This window comes from Gallus gallus, chromosome Z (assembly GCF_016699485.2).
Source record: "Gallus gallus isolate bGalGal1 chromosome Z, bGalGal1.mat.broiler.GRCg7b, whole genome shotgun sequence".
NCBI lineage: Eukaryota > Metazoa > Chordata > Aves > Galliformes > Phasianidae > Gallus > Gallus gallus.
The window spans coordinates 64158557-64174569 of NC_052572.1; the positions used below are offsets into that span (position 1 = coordinate 64158557).

At 38.3% G+C, this 16013-nt stretch overlaps 1 protein-coding gene across 4 annotated transcripts in view; it reads right to left on the bottom strand.

Annotated features, from left to right (window-relative positions):
* The window catches only part of ATG10 (autophagy related 10), an 85874-nt gene that overhangs the window by 65642 nt on the left and 4219 nt on the right, over window positions 1-16013 (bottom strand). For all 4 annotated transcript variants that reach the window (XM_046905905.1, XM_046905906.1, XM_424902.7 and 1 more), the window contains 2 exons: window positions 15720-15845; window positions 10784-10900 (listed from right to left, as the gene is read on the bottom strand). In XM_046905905.1, coding sequence (XP_046761861.1) covers window positions 10784-10900; window positions 15720-15845 — 243 coding nt within the window. The remainder of the gene's footprint in view (window positions 1-10783; window positions 10901-15719; window positions 15846-16013) is intronic.

A 16013-nucleotide genomic window follows, 5' to 3' on the forward strand; every position in this document is an offset into this window, starting at 1 on the left:
GCTGTAAGTTCTTCTTACTGAGCCAAGGCTGCATTTTTTAAGTATAAAGACCTTGGTCTACAGTTTTCTTTTCTAGATTTGAAAAAAAAAAAAAAAAAAAAAAAAAAAAACACAACCACATAAACTTCTCAGAACCACTTTTTAGAAGTAAAACAATGCACTGAAGTCAGCAAAATGACAATACTTCTTTTTAATACCTACCGCACACTATCACTGGGCCAAATGAAGGAGCTTATAAAGAATTTCATCAGTTGCATTACTAGTCTGCCAAAGTCTAGGCTCTGGGACAACCATAATTAGTGACCAGTCTCAATGCATGCTTCATTTACTTATTGCAAAAGCAAGACATTCTGCAGGGATTATGGCATGTCTTCAACTACTGTAACTCTACGTGAACTGCCACACTCACTTACCAAAGCTGAATTAGAAATTTTTTTTTTCAGTGTTTGGCACAAAATTTATTTGCTAATATTGTCCATTTCAAATACTAAGATAGCACATAAAATGTGGAAACCACTTTAGCATCTAAACTAAAAAGAAATTACTTTTGGAGGTCACAGAGTGTGCTTCTTCAGTTCTCCCAAAAGCTTCATAATTAGTTTGTATTTGTATCAATTCTAAGGTTTGTAAAAACTTATGCATATTCTAGCAAATAAATCAGAACTGCAATCAAAGAACATCTAAGGTAAAGATTACTGTCTCATCATGTGCAATGACAGCCAAGCCAACAGCAAGTCATCAAAGCTCTTGAAAACTAAAACTACTTTTTAGAAGATCTATCTGGATATCAAAGTGACATGCTGAAAGTGATCTGCAAAGTGCGAGGCCAGGGGGGAGAGAAAACTTCCCACGCCGCTGGAACTCAGTGAAAGAATAACATAGCTGATTTCCATAGACTGAGACATCCCACCAGTAGAGGAATCCTGAAGCAGGATACATCTTGGACCCAAATGACTTCTGTCACCACGGCATTCCTTCTTTATTGAGGTTTCTCCAGTCCAAGGAAGGGGAGTAGTCTCAATATCGAAGTTTCTTCCAGACTTGGTATTTTTAAACAATGCCATTCTTTTGCCAAACTTTTTCATCTAAAACACAGTTAATAAAATCCACACCCCATTTTTTTTCTTGTGGTTTAATAAAAACCAATTCCATTCTCAGATTAATATATTTTTAAACACAGTCACAAGGACCTTTGCTGCATTCTGCAGCTCACTTTAGATCTACTTAAAATAAGTGGTTTCTTGATTTATTTATTTTTTAATAGGTTTCCAACAACAATTTGGGTTTTCTGTTTGTGACCTAGCATTTTAGAAGGTTTGTTGTATATATGCTGCACAATGAAGCATTAAGGGAATTTGGGTGACTGAGACAATCACTGGCCTGGCTAATACAGAATTATGGGTCACAGTCATGTACTGTGGAAAAATTAAGGCTGCCTAACAGCACTTCGGGCAGCAACACCAAAGGAAGAGCTGGTTCCACAGAGACCTAATGGAATATAAACAGGACACCCTGCATGCTGAAAGCAGTCTGTGTAGGTCTGAGTTGAACCAAACTATCAACTTCCTATTAAGGTTATCAAACCTTCCTCCATTGGGTTTTCAAGAAAACATACTTTAGATTGAGTATATAAACCACGATTTGCTCCCTCCTCAGAGCAAGAAGGAAACCATGGGAAAGACTATGGGTAAACTCACCTTTTTCTGAGGTAGCTGCACTGCTCTTAAGCTGTGATCATTCATTATAAACTGAGATTTTATGCGAGTATGTAATACTTGACTTTCTTCCTCTGCTAAGGACATTTTATCATTTTCTCCAGTGAGTGCTGGATTTCATTAAATGTATTTACATTTTTCTCCTTAAGTACTTTCCCTGGGTTTTTACTTTACATTTTTTAACCATCTAACAAATACTGTGGTTATGCCAATGTTTACACTGAGTTCATCTTATTTACTTTTGCACACAAAAGGAGTTGTTCTTAATTCTAGAAATACTGGATTTCTTTGGAGAAAAAAAAATGTTTAATAATTGCTAAGATTTATAATTTTCTAGTTGTAATTAACTGAACACCACAGCTGAAGAGAAAATCACATAGCATCAAGAAGTACAAGAAAGATGTCAGACTCATTCCCATTCTATCAGGCAAATCTTCACTTACACTATTGAACATCTGCCAGCAAAGGTAAAGTTGATGTAAAAATAAATATATAACTTAATCAACATGTTTGTGAAGCTCAGTGCTCATTTTCCAAAGGCAACATCAGGTATTAAGAGACCTTCAACGTTCCCAACCTACCTACTCCTACATAAAGTAGCAATGGCTGTAACTTCAGAAACAGTTCCAGGCTGACTCACTACTTCTGCAATACCCAGAAGAGCTCAGACAAACCACACACAGAGAATTATGACTCCAAGTTATTGCTTCCCTTGAGCTATTTGAATAATAAACAAAAAGAATGCATAAAGTGAATCCAGATTTTCCTATTTTACTCTTTCAGAATATAAGCCCTTTGAGGCATGTGGACTATCCTGATTTTGAGTTTTTGTACAGGATTGTTCACCTTGTCAACAATTCATGTAATAATATACAGTAGTAATTGTTCTGTCCCTGCTTGAGAGGTGTCTGTGTACAGCTTAACAAAAGCTGGAGCTGGATGAAGTTGATGGTAAATACTAATGCCCAGAATCATAGCCAATGTTTCAGTGCAATTCAGACCTACCCAGGCTCATAATAAAATAAGTGACATACAACTCTGCAGCTTTTAACTAGTTTCAACCTACTGAGAGAAAAGAAAGAAAAAAAAAAAAAGAAGGGTAAGAGTCCAAATTCAAAGCAGAAGCTACTGCCTCAGTCAAGATACCAATGTCACAGTATCTCTCAAAAATCAAGCCCAGGTTAAGTTCATCAAAATTATTCCTTTCCCTGCACAGCTGGTTATCACTGCATCTAGTCTCAGTGAAGAGCTTGTGATGCACAACTTACATGAATCTCAGCTATAAATTTGGTCCGTACAAGACTGTCAACACAAAAATATTTAAAAGGTGTATTTCTATACATAAATTAAATTATATAAAAGACAACATGATTCCATGTTCATTGCTATAGATCCTGACACACCTCCTGGCAGGGCAGATTTGGACATGGATTTGGATCGAGACAGAACATAAACTGAATACCACTGTTGAATTAGCCCAAATACAGTACAGTGGTTACACAAGATTTATGCTGTCTGCACAAAGACATAGATGACGCTTACCTGTCATAAAGCGAGAAGAAAACAAAAACTGAATAAAAAGCGAACCAGATCAAAATTGCACCTTGCAACTTCCAGATGGCATGATGCGTTTGTACCGCTTCCATGTTTCGCATTTCCCGTTATTTTCAGCTCAGATTTATGATCTCTTCAGCTCATATCCCAGGGACAGAATCCCATCTCACTAGTTAGTTGTGAGTGTTCTTCACAAGGTTAGTCAAAAATCTGTATACGTTTAGTCACAATGCCATTAGTAGTTTCTGCTTACCAATCTGAATAAGTATAACCACCAGATGCAGTCATTGGGTAGGATTTAATTCTTCAAGAAAAGGAGTTAAAGTCCTTTTTCATATTAAACATTCTGATTGAAATAAATCCACAGAAATCAGAATAGCTTTTCATAGGAACACTCCTTATCCTTTTCTAGTAAGACAGCAAATGGAAAGAGATAGGGACTGCATGAAACATGGCACCCAGGCACCTGGTTAGATAAACGGCTTGACATCCCAGTTACCAACAAGTGCCCAGAAACTTTCTGAAATTGCACTAAGTAGGTAACAGCATTTATGCTTACCTGTCTCCAAACAACCTGCTTGTAAAATGTCAGTGCATCTAGGCAGACATAAATCCTTCCATTTACCTTAAATTAAGGTTATGCTAAACGCCTTTTAAATATAATGAACAAAATGCAACTCGTGACTCTTACAATGCACCTAATTAAAAGCAGAGCAGCAGGCCCTCTCACAGCTAACATCATATGCAGTCCTCATATGAGTTCAGGAGCTAACTCCTCTATTGCCTAGGACAGCTAAGGAATTAGCAAGAGCATGTCTGAGTCCTGCAGGTGCCAAAGGCTCACTGACATGTGAAAAGATAACTAGGAGACAGTTTGAATTCCACAGGCTTGCCGGTGAGGTGAAGTTATCATCAATTAAGTATTATGTGCACGATAGAACCCTTCAAGTTTAAGAAAATGGAAAGCCTGCTTTCTATTAGATAACAATGCCGCATCACTGCAGTTCAGCACAAAGGTTCCCAAACCTGTCCTCAGTTCCTGCTATATTCTGTTCTGAAATATGTATAAGCTTTACTGTCAAAGCAAAATCTCAGCCTCGGTGAAGTCAACAGCAAAAATGTCTATGGCCTTTAATGAGTGTACATCCATGCTTCATTATACATATCTTGTACCACAAAATGCAGATTACTACATGGGAGTTAACCATCTAGCTTCCCTGAACATCAATGAAGAAAAATAGACGCATCCTCTCTCAAAACAGTTTGATTTATAGACAATAATCACTTTTCACTGCCTCAGGCTGAAACAGAGATTTAAGTTACAAGCTCTATATTGCAGATATAGACAAACAGAAAAAGAAAAAAGCCAACTTTTTTTTTTCTTGGTTTTCAGATGCTTTTCAATCTCTTTATGAAAACACAAGTCATGTTAAGTGGAACCAAGCACACCAGGTAATACAGATGTGAAGAAGAGACTAGAATACACAGTAACTCATTATTTCCTCACCAGAAGACCCCAAGTATTTAGATGGCAAGGAGTAAGATGGGAATTTTGAAAAGCTAATTGTCCAAAACCAATGAGTGAAAATAAATTTTTCAAATAATTTAGTCTGTTTCTCTGGGAATCCCACAAAATTGACACATTTCTGATAATATGATATCTGATAATTGATTTCCTATTTTAATAAGGTTACTTTGTTCTATACATTTTTTGCACTGTATCATTATATTTTACTATTTCTTGACAGATTTAAAAACAAACAAAACAGGCACAACTTCATTTCTCTGCAGTTTCAACACAACATTAAAATTCTTTGCTATAATAGGATATACCCACAGTGTCACTTCTTCACCTCATTCTATGACAAGGTGACCCCCTTAGTGGATGAAGGTAAGGCTGTTGATGTGGTCTACCCAGATTTCAGTAAAGCCTTTGACACTGTCCCCCACAACATCCTCATGGAGAAGCTGGCTGCCCACAGTTTGGATGGGCGTACACTCCGCTGGGTGAAACACTGCTGGACGGCCGGGCCCAAAGAGTTGTGGTCAACAGAGTTGAATCCAGTTGGCGCCCAGTCACAAGTGGTGTCCCCCAGGGCTCAGTACTGGGGCCGCTTCTATTTAACTTCTTTACTAATGATCTTGATGAGGGGATTGAGTGCACCCTCAGTAAGCCTGCAGACAACACCAAGTTGGGAGGGAGTGTTGATGTGCCTGAGGGGAGAAACGCACTACAGAGGAACCTGCATAGACTGGATCGATGGGCCAGGGTAAACTATGAGTTTCAATAGGTCCAAGTACCGGGTGCTACATTTTGGCCAGAACAACACTAAGCAATCCTACAGGCTTGGGGAGGAGTGGCTGGAAAGCTGCTTGACAGAAAGGGATCTTGGTGTACTGATGAACAGTCAGCTGAATATGAGCCAGCAGTGTGCCCAGGTGGCCAAGGCGGCCAATGCCATCCTGGCTTGTATCATGAATGGTGTGGTGAGCAGGACTAGGGAGGTAATCCTGCTCCTGTATTTGGCACTGCTGAGGCCTCACCTCAAGTACTGTGTTCAGTTTTGGGCACCTCAGTACAAGAAGGACATGGAGGTGCTGGAGCAGGTGCAAAGAAGGACAGACAGACTGGTGAAAAGCTTGGAGAATATGCCCTATGAGGAGCGACTGAAGAAACTGGGGCTGTTTAGTCTGGGGAAGAGGAGGCTAAGAGGAGACCTTACTGCTCCCTTCCAGTATCTGAAAGGTGCTTACAGCGAGAGCAGGGTTGGACCCTTCTCACTGTCACCTTCTCAGGTGACAGGACAAGGGGAAATGGTCTCAAGTTGTGCCAGGGGAGGTTTAGGTTAGATATCAGGAAACACTTCTTTACAGAAAGGGTTGTTAAGCACTGGAATAGGCTCCCCAGGGAGGATGCTGAGTCACCACCCCTGGATGTGTTTAAAAGCTGTTTGGATGTGGTGCTCAGGAACATGATTTAGTGGAGGATTGTTACAGTTAGGGTAGTATGGTTTAGTTGCAGTTGGACTTGATGATCTTTAAGGTCTTTTCCAACTTGAGCAATTCTATGATTCCATGATTCACTGATGTGCTTTCTGGTTCAATTATTTAAATAGGAGTTCTATCCTCACTCTGGATGGCTTTCCCCTACTTCTATCCAGCTTCAAAATTTTGTCTTCGCATTTTCCTGATTTTCACCTGCCAAAACCAGTGTTCCATTCATAATCTCTGAAATGGATTCCCAGGAACACTATAAAGGAGACTGCTGTGACCTTTTATGCCATGCCATATACCAAAGTACATTTTTTTGCTCTTTTTGTTCTTAACAAACTTTTTGTTCTTAACAAAGGATACTAATTAAAATGACTTTGGTTTCCTAGTTTTTCCTTTTTGACTGTTCCTAATTAACTATCTCACATAAAACTTCCTCCAAGATACCTTGAAGGAGATGATCATACTACTGACAAATGAAAATAACTCAGTAAAACACAAACAGCAGTGATACAATATAGTAAATATAGAGATCACAACAGTAATTCTGAAATTTGCAATTCTGAAATATGAATCTATCAGCCAATAACAGACATTCTGCAAAGGAAATTTAAATTCTTACTCAGATATCATTTAGCTTTCGAATATATAAAAATAAGATTTCTAAAATTTTCTTAGAAAAAGCTATGATAAATACTGACTACGTAATCAACAAAGGACTTCCCAAGCTCTGCAAAGATCACCATTTCAGTTAAACTTTACTCATCAGAATCTCTTTCAATAAAATACTGTAAAGACTGTTAAAACTCTGCAAATCGCCACGTGATTTATGAGTACAATGTTTATCTTCACAAAAATACAACCTATTTAATAATAGACTGTTATTGGAACAGGACTTGCAGAGCCCACATTTGTGGGAAAACATGTTTCTCATATATGCACCAGTTTCACAGAATCATAGAATGGTTTGGGTTGGAAGGCACCTTTAAGATCATGTAGATCCAAACCCCTGCTATAGGCAGGGACACCTCCCACTAGACCAGGTTGCTCAAAGCCCCACCCAGCCTGGCCTTGAATGCTTCCAGGGAGGGAAAATCCATAACCTCACGAGGCAACCTGCTCCAGTGTCCCACCAGCCTCACAGTAAAGAATTTCTTCCTAGTATCTAGTCTAAGCTATCCTCTTCCCACTTAAAACCCCATCCCCTCACTCTGTCACTACCTGCCCAGATAAAAAGTCCCTTCCCAGCTTTTCTGTAGGCCCCTTTCAGGTACTGTACCAGAAGGCCACTATAAGTCTCCTCAGAGCCTTCTCTTCTCCAGGCTGAACAGCCCCAGCTCTCTCAGTCTGTCCTCACAGGTGCCCCAGGTGAGGTGCCCCAGCCTTCTGATCATCTCCGTGGCCCCCCTCTGGACCCACTTCAACTTTTTCACTTGCCTGGGCCACATTAAGTAAAGATGAATCCTGTTGGGCAGCATATACATAAGCTACTCCAGAAGTAATGACTCCTATTTAATTTCATGGAAACTACAATCAATACAAAGAGCACAATAACACTATTTCATAGATCAAATTCTCAGCTACAGAACAGTATTTTTCAATCACAGTCACTACCATTAGCTATGAATTTTCACCAGCAAACAAGACCCTGCATGCTGTGCTCATAACAACCTGGACCAGCTTAGGTGACCCACTGTTACAGTCACCACTGCAGCAAAAACACCACTCACCACCTCACTGTGCTCACATTCACTGTTTGGTCTCCATGAACATTCAGAAAGCATCAGCGAAGATCAAACGGTGCCATTTTTTTCCCCCTGGAGGACTTCAACAACACACCTTTGCTTCATATACACTTCCATGTCAGATACTATTCTGTCAGACTGCCCCTCTGAGGCCATCTGTTGTCACACTGCATCAAAACGTAACAGAGTATCATTGGGGAGGTTCAAACTCTACTGCCATACCACCAATATCCACCTCTGATGTCATGGACCAACATCCTAAAACAAGAGGCATTATTTCAGCCCTGAATATACAGTATCATTAATATATAAGTAACAAAACAATTTAATTTTCAGTATTTTTCTTAAAGCATTTGGAAAAAAAGAAGAAAAAAGAGGAACAAAACCATAAGACTGGAGGGCTATTCGACCTTGCTTTTGTGAAACAAATGCATCACCTTGGTTTGATGGCAGTAGTTGAAATTCCTAGTGAGCTCTCAAGGTGTTCATCAGGTTTTCGATGACATTTTACTCTTCTTGTACATCATCCTTGACAATTTTTCACAAATGTGCATACTGCCAAAAAGCAGTAACACGAATAAGATGTGATTGGGAAGTGAAGGATCTCTCTCTCTGGTAAGAGAAGACTTAAAGAAGTCTGGTAAAGAGACAGGGTCAGATTTTTTAGTTGAGTAACTGATTGCAACTCTACACATTCCATTTGAATATTTACAGGTCAGGTACTTACATCAACTGAAAATAGTGCCACAAACATAAACTGATTATCTTTTCAGCCATCTTGAAACCTATTTTCAAATCCCTTTATCACAACAGAAAGTGCAGCTGCATATTCTTTGCTGTTCAGAGCCCTACGTTTAGCCAATGTATCAACATGCAGGCAGTTATGTGCCATCACTTGAGTCAGCACTGCCCTCCCTGTGCCCTGCACTCAGTCGATGCAGCAATACTAGCGCAGTGATGTTCGGCTGTTGTGAGCAATGGTTGCAAGGGGAAGAGCTGCCGCCTTACAGCACGGGCAGGGAGAGCTGCAGTGCCCAACAGGCTGGGCTGCAGGCAGCCTGCTGGCTGTAGGTTGGACAAGCCTCTTCCATAGCAAGGCCTAAACAGCTTTAACACATGTCATTTTACAATACACCCTAAAGAAAACTTGATTCATTGTTAAAACAGCCACAATAATAAAGAGCAATTCTGTATATAAACAACTAATCTCTACTTACAAGCCAGGCCTAAAGTATATAAACACTGTTGTAAAGATGGCTAAATAACAGCCTCTGAAGCACCAGTATTAGGCTTCATTTTAAGAAACACTAACATTTCAAGGAAAACCTAAAATGCTTCAGCTGTATTTGAGATGATTTATATAATCTGGGCATTGATTTGTACCTATCTAACAAACATAAGGCAATGATTCTAAAGATGATAATTCCAACTGGTATCAAATCTGGTGTACCAGCAATGGAGTTGTAAAGCTTTCCAACCTTTTTCAGTGCATCCAAAGAGTTATTTAATCAGCAATAGAACACAAGCAATCTACAAATAAGACTTAGTCCTGTGAACCCCAGTCGATCTTCAAGGTACTCTGAGAGACCAAGCTGCTCCTTCATCCCCGTACACGCACGGACCAGCCGAATAGAGCATAAGGATCAGAGTTCTACTTGCCAGCAAAAGTCGTCTTTCACCTGGCCAGACACCAGCTTTCATATTTCTTAAAAAACAAACTCTTTGAGAGATCTACCCCTCTTTAAAATACAGCTGAAATCCATGAGTGAACTCAAAAATCACAAGAAACAACTACCTAACAGATGGTATGATTGCTTAAGTGGCATTTCCTTCAGAAATCAGGCCAAAAGAATACTTATTTCAGACCCTGTACCACAGTCTCTGTGGGGAAAAAAGTAAAAAAAAGTTGTGCTGATGAAAAAGAAAAGGAATTGCTACAGGAAAAGGTAACTGGAAAATATACTACGCCAATTCATTCAACAGCTTGTAACATAAGGAATCCGTTATTTTCAATTATAATCCAAAATTTCTTTTCTTGTGTATGGTAACAACAAGTGAGTTTCCACTGTTTATATCTTGATTAGTCAATAATCTGAAGGTCTAACGTCAAACAAGCAAATAATTATTTAAAACAATTCACCCTCTGTTTAATGAGCAAAATTCATTTTCTAGAAGAAAGCAGTTTACTTCCTTTCAAGAATACATAATCTATTTTCTTTTTCACCACTAGTTTAAAAAACTGCACAATATTTTTAAGAATTAGTAAGAACCAGAGAATCACAGAATGGCCTGGGTTGGAAAGGACCACAACGATCATCGAGTTTCAACCCCCCTGCTATGTGCAGGGTCACCAACCCCCAGACCAGGCTGCCCAGAGCCACATCCAGAAGAACTATAAACATACAGATACCGTACAAAAAAATAAACATACAGAGACCGTACAATTTCTACACACTACTTGTTTCTTCAGAGAAAAATCACTTCAACTGAGTATTCAGTTAAAAAAAAAAACTTAAATTTTTTAATGCTAGTGCAAGTCAATGTGCAAAAAATATTATCCTTCAATGACAAAAACACATAGATAGATGATACTGGAGTTTCTCCATTTTCTCCCAAATTTCACCTCCAAATTAACTATACACATTAACAAGAAGTACTGTAAGAAAAACAGCTAAAAGCCATTGACAACTGAAGCTCTGAGATCTTATTGGAAGGACTTAACACTACGTTCCTGTTGTTGTTTTCTTTTATAAGCACAAGTTTAAAATCAGTACTTACTTCGACATGCGTAAGCAACGTTTGTTCAGTGCTACCGTTTTCCTTCTTGAGATCTGGTGAGATGCTTTTATTTGTTACCTGGAAATGCGTTTTACTGAGATAGCCATCACCAAGGTCCTGTGTTCGGATCAACAAAAAAAAAAAACAATCTGTAACCAAAACACTAAGTGCTAGCACTGCTACAGAAAATAAACAAAGCACAACGTTTAAGCAGAAGCTCCAAGACTTTTGACAGAAACCAATGATTGTGCTGCTTCTTAGAACCTTCTCACAGATAGTTCATTCTGTTCTCAGTGCTAAAAGAAATCAAAGACCCTAGACATGAAAATAAAACACAGTACAGGATGACTGCCAAAGAATTGGAAGACAGTGCACTACGATTTTGAAGAGACAAACAGCCAATAATAACTTGCAATGCATTCATACCAGTACAGACTTCCAAATTCTTAGTAGTTTGTTTTATTTTAGATCTGTTTACATTCCAACTTTCATAAAGTAAAAGAAAAGAAAAAAAAATAACAACCTTTAGAATTGGCGTGTGTAGAGTCACAACTTGTTCTCTCCTCTTGATCCCTTCTGAGGGTCAAACGCGAGAGAAAAGAGCAATGCTTTACTTTCTCCCAGTTCCCTTTTTATCATTCTGCCTCCCAGACCATCTGGCCTACTGCTGTAGAAGGCCCTTTTGCCACTTCAGAGTTGCAGTAGAAGCTCTAAACAGCCTTCCCTCTTTATTAACTATCTGCACACATATATAAAAATTATTTCCTCAATTCAAAGAATAGGAAAAAAAAAACAGATCACTGGAAGAACATACCCTCTGAAAGAAAGAAAGAGTGTATGCAACACATAGAACAGTAGTTACATGTTAAGAACCTATTTTTCAAAGGAAACAAATAAATTGAGGTTTTATTAGCTGTTTCATTACATTTTATTTTAGACAAATACAGAAAGCACATGTGCAACATCTGACGAAAAAGAATTCTATTCAAAACAGTCTCTCTACCAAATTCATTAACTTAGCATTAGATTGCTTGACAAGGCCACAAATTTAACCGTAACAGGACTCTTCAGTTAATCTATTATTTCTGACCTTATTAATACGTCTAATGTATTTTGACCTTTAAATCAACATACATTTTATTCTGATATATCAGTTCTCCTTCCAGTGACACTGTAGAATATACATACCTCCAACACATTATACATTATATTGTTCTTATCAAGTTTCACACCTTGAATAAAACACTAATGCCACTTTCACTTACTTTTGCCTGCGAATTTTTAAGCACAAATGCAAGAGCAATTATCTCACTCATCAACAGGACAAATCTGCCAAACTTTGCTGGATGTCCTGGTTGTACAACCAACTGCATCCTGTGCTCTGAAGAACCAAGCACGTGGAGGACAACAGAGATGGAAAAACTGAAGCACATCTTGGTGACATAAACATCACACCATTCATTCTCAGCACTCTCTCAAGTCTCTCCTTGTGGAGTGTCGTGCGAGCATCAGTAGGAATAAAGCTGCCTACATTAGTATTTATTGCCCTAAGAGCAGCAAAGAAAGTACTACCACCACCCACAGAGGCGGAATGCCCCAAGGCACAATGATCTTTGCCAGAGAAGATCTGGATACAACATTCATCTCCTTGAACCAGTTTTTCCAGTAAGGGGAAAGGAGTCAAAGCTACCCAGTTTTGCACTCCATGGTATTTGAATGCCATGAAAAATATCTACAGACAGCAGGAAACATGGAACTAGAAGCCTCTGTGCTTGACAGCGGTACATCAGAAGTCAGTAAAATGGTGGCTGGAAAGAGAAGCATCCTTCCTGCTGTACCCCGTAGACTTCTGCCCCTGAAAATAAATCAATATTGTAGCAAGGATTTTGATCCTCATTAATGTGGAAAAGGAGTACCTTTCTACTCCAGCTGTCTTGTAAGTATCATAAACAAACATGAACTGATACAGACTTTGATATGATTACCCAGATTAACCTAACTGATATGAAACAAACTTAAAACAGAAATGAAATGATGGGACAGCTGTCACAGACAAGTCCTAATTATCCATCTCTACTAACAACTCATGTTACTATCCACATTTTAACTCCATCAGGTCCTGCAACTGAGGTTCTCTTAGCTTTTTATTTTTTTTTTTTTTTACAGCTTTCTTTTGAAAGGGAAAAAAAAAAGATTATAAAAACAACATGGTTTAGAACATTCCACTTTCAGCCATAAACACAGGGTTCTGCTGGGGTCACGTGAGCTCATGCCACAGGAGTCAGCCTGTCAAAAACAATGAGTATTTCATCATCTAAGTTTAATCGCTATCAAAAACATAGGAGACTAAGAGCACAGTACTACAAGTCTGTGTGGTCTTATTGCCATCAACGGGTCTATTCATGCAAGTATGGAATGAGGAATGGGATCTGAGCACGTTACATTGGCAAAACTGAGTGCTTCCAACTTCCTGTATCACAAATACAGTAAAAAAAAAAAAAAAAAAAAAGGCAAAAAGACAATGAGAAATCTTTTCAATGAAAAGCTTCCCTCAGAGATTATGCAGTATAAATGGACCGTCTCAACGGTCAGCTTTCTGTTACGCTCTGAAATCACAAAGTCACCAATCTTCGCCCGTTTAAAAAAAAGCTTTTTTTTTTTTTTAATATACATGAGAACACAAATCTCTCATTTTGCTATTTCCAGCAAAGCTTCATATTTCACAAAAGTTCAAAGTTTCACCTACGTATTGAATTCCTGATAGAGGCTCATGGCATCTTTCTTTGTTGAATAAATCCCTCATAAATACAGCCTTCGACTGAAATCTGAAGTTTCAAATGGCTGCCTACAATAAAGGCTGTATTGTAAAACTTGGCTAATATTTGCACTGTTTTAAAAACTTCTGAAGTGAATGCATTTAAGGCCAAGACCCAGAATTGTTTAATCCATGACGAAAGAGTTACAAATGGTAACCCTCCCACTTGAGTACAATAATTTAAATAGAAATGATACCACACATTTGTTCTTGGACTTCCTGCATTTCAAAATGATTTTAGCATGGTTTCTCTCCCCAGAACTATTGAAAGGATGGAAATCCAGACACTAAAACAAAAGACCACCAGTCCACACATAAAAAAAAAAAAAAGAAAAGAAAGAGAAATAAATTCTGCACAGCGAAGAGAAGAAATACAGAGATAACAATGAGCATCTCAAACTCTCCACTATTGAAAATCAGTCAGAGAAGCAAGAGAATGTAAGAGAATCTACGCTGTCCAACCAGCAAAAAAAAAAAAAAAAAAGTGATGGAAAGAGAAATCCTAATACAGTATGAATCTAATACTAGATGGAAAGTAATAGAAGCATTCAAAGCAGAAAAATCAAGTGTTCAAAACATTTCTGTTGCTATCAGACATCAAATACAAATGATGCAGCCATGTGCCGCAAGCAGCAGTTAGACAGGACACTAGCATGAAGTGACAATGACTGGGTATTTTCTAACCAGCACACAAGAATTGCTGATGTTCTTTATGTCTTTGAATGCTGTAAAAGTTCCTGAGAACTTGGGAGAAGGCCAGAATGTACCCATGTATCCCTAAAAGAATATACCAGACAACATGCATAGCTGTGCACTTGTTACCTTGACACTATCCCAAGCAAAGACTTCAAATGGAATTCAATAATTAAAGGAATATATTCCTTCTTTTTCTTTTGTTTAAGAAAAATAGTCAAAGTAATGTAAGTATGTGCCCACACTTCCCTGTGTTAACCATTGATTTCAAAAGAAGAAATTAAAAGAAATAAATGTAATCCCAAACTAATCTAACACATACCAAAGGATGAAAAAAAAAACCAATCACTAACACAACTTAAAAAAAAAGGGGAATCATTATAAAAGAAGTGATTCTAATGGGGTCCTGTGGGATCAGTCTTAGCCCCGTGCTATTTAAAATTTTGATTAATGACCTAGAAACAATACGTAATTATTTTTGGTGAAGCTTGAAGATGACAGGGAAGCAAAAAATAATGAGGACTGACCGCATACTGACCAGTAATAGATTATTTCAGTTGCTGCATGCAAATAATTAATTGTTTTTTTAATATAAAATACAGTCACACACCTAGAACAAAGACTGCAAGTTGAAGGATTAGATCCTAAGGCACAAAACCTGCACAGATATATGGATAATTAGCTGAACAGGAAAATCCCATGTGCTATTTTAGTTTAAAGGGCTAAAGTCACGTAGGAGGGTTTGAACTTCACCGTGATGCAACATCCATCCTCTAGTTCTGACCATGGATGAAGAAGGAAGGTTGTTGATATACTGGAAAGGACTCAAAGACCCACAGGAACATCAGAAAAAATGCCAAACAGGCAAGGAGGTCAACTTACTGTACTTAGCCCAGACAAGATTAAGGGATGAATTGATCTGAATCCAGAAGTATCAAAACCGGAAGAATTCTGATAAAAGAGAAGCCCTCAGCTTCGCAGGCAAGGAATAAGTTAAAGTGGCTGGAAGTCTGAACTAGGTAGTTAAGATTAAAAGTAATATTTTCTTCAAATTTCAAGCATAGCCAGACATTAATTAGTCTTGTTGAAAACTGAAATTGTTTCCCATCCTTGGGAATTCTGAAATTAAAGACAGGAAAATGCCTTAAAAGGCATCAAAACAGGCATCATCTGACATTACTCTGTGTCTTTGTTACATAAGGCCCAGCAGTTGTTTCTAGATTCATTAACTGTATTCAATAGATGTCTTAGCCTAAATGCTTAGATAAACCACTTCTGCACTCTCTTGCTCACAGACAAACTGTGAAGAAATGTCATTTATTTCACACAACATAAACAATTCTAAATGATCTTATAGCTCCTAGCATTTGCAAACTACTAAGAGAGGCCAGCAAGCTATCTAAAAATGAACACTTTGATTATTTTTACCTTGGTAGTTCTCCACTCCCAGCCATCCCCTATTTGCTGTGAATGTTTAACAAATTCTTCACAGTACTGCTTGAATCTTTTTTCTTCCAAAAAAAAGTCCTCTTCAACAGCCATGCTACAGGACATCTGCAGAGCAAACTAAACGTTAGTACTGACAGACAAACGCTAAAAATAACATGCACTGATTTATAGCAACTGAATAGCAAAAGAACAAAGCGATGGAGAATGCTTTGTTTCTATTAGACAAATGATTATTTCAAATGCAACACTTTAGAGAATCGCAAAATGGCTGAG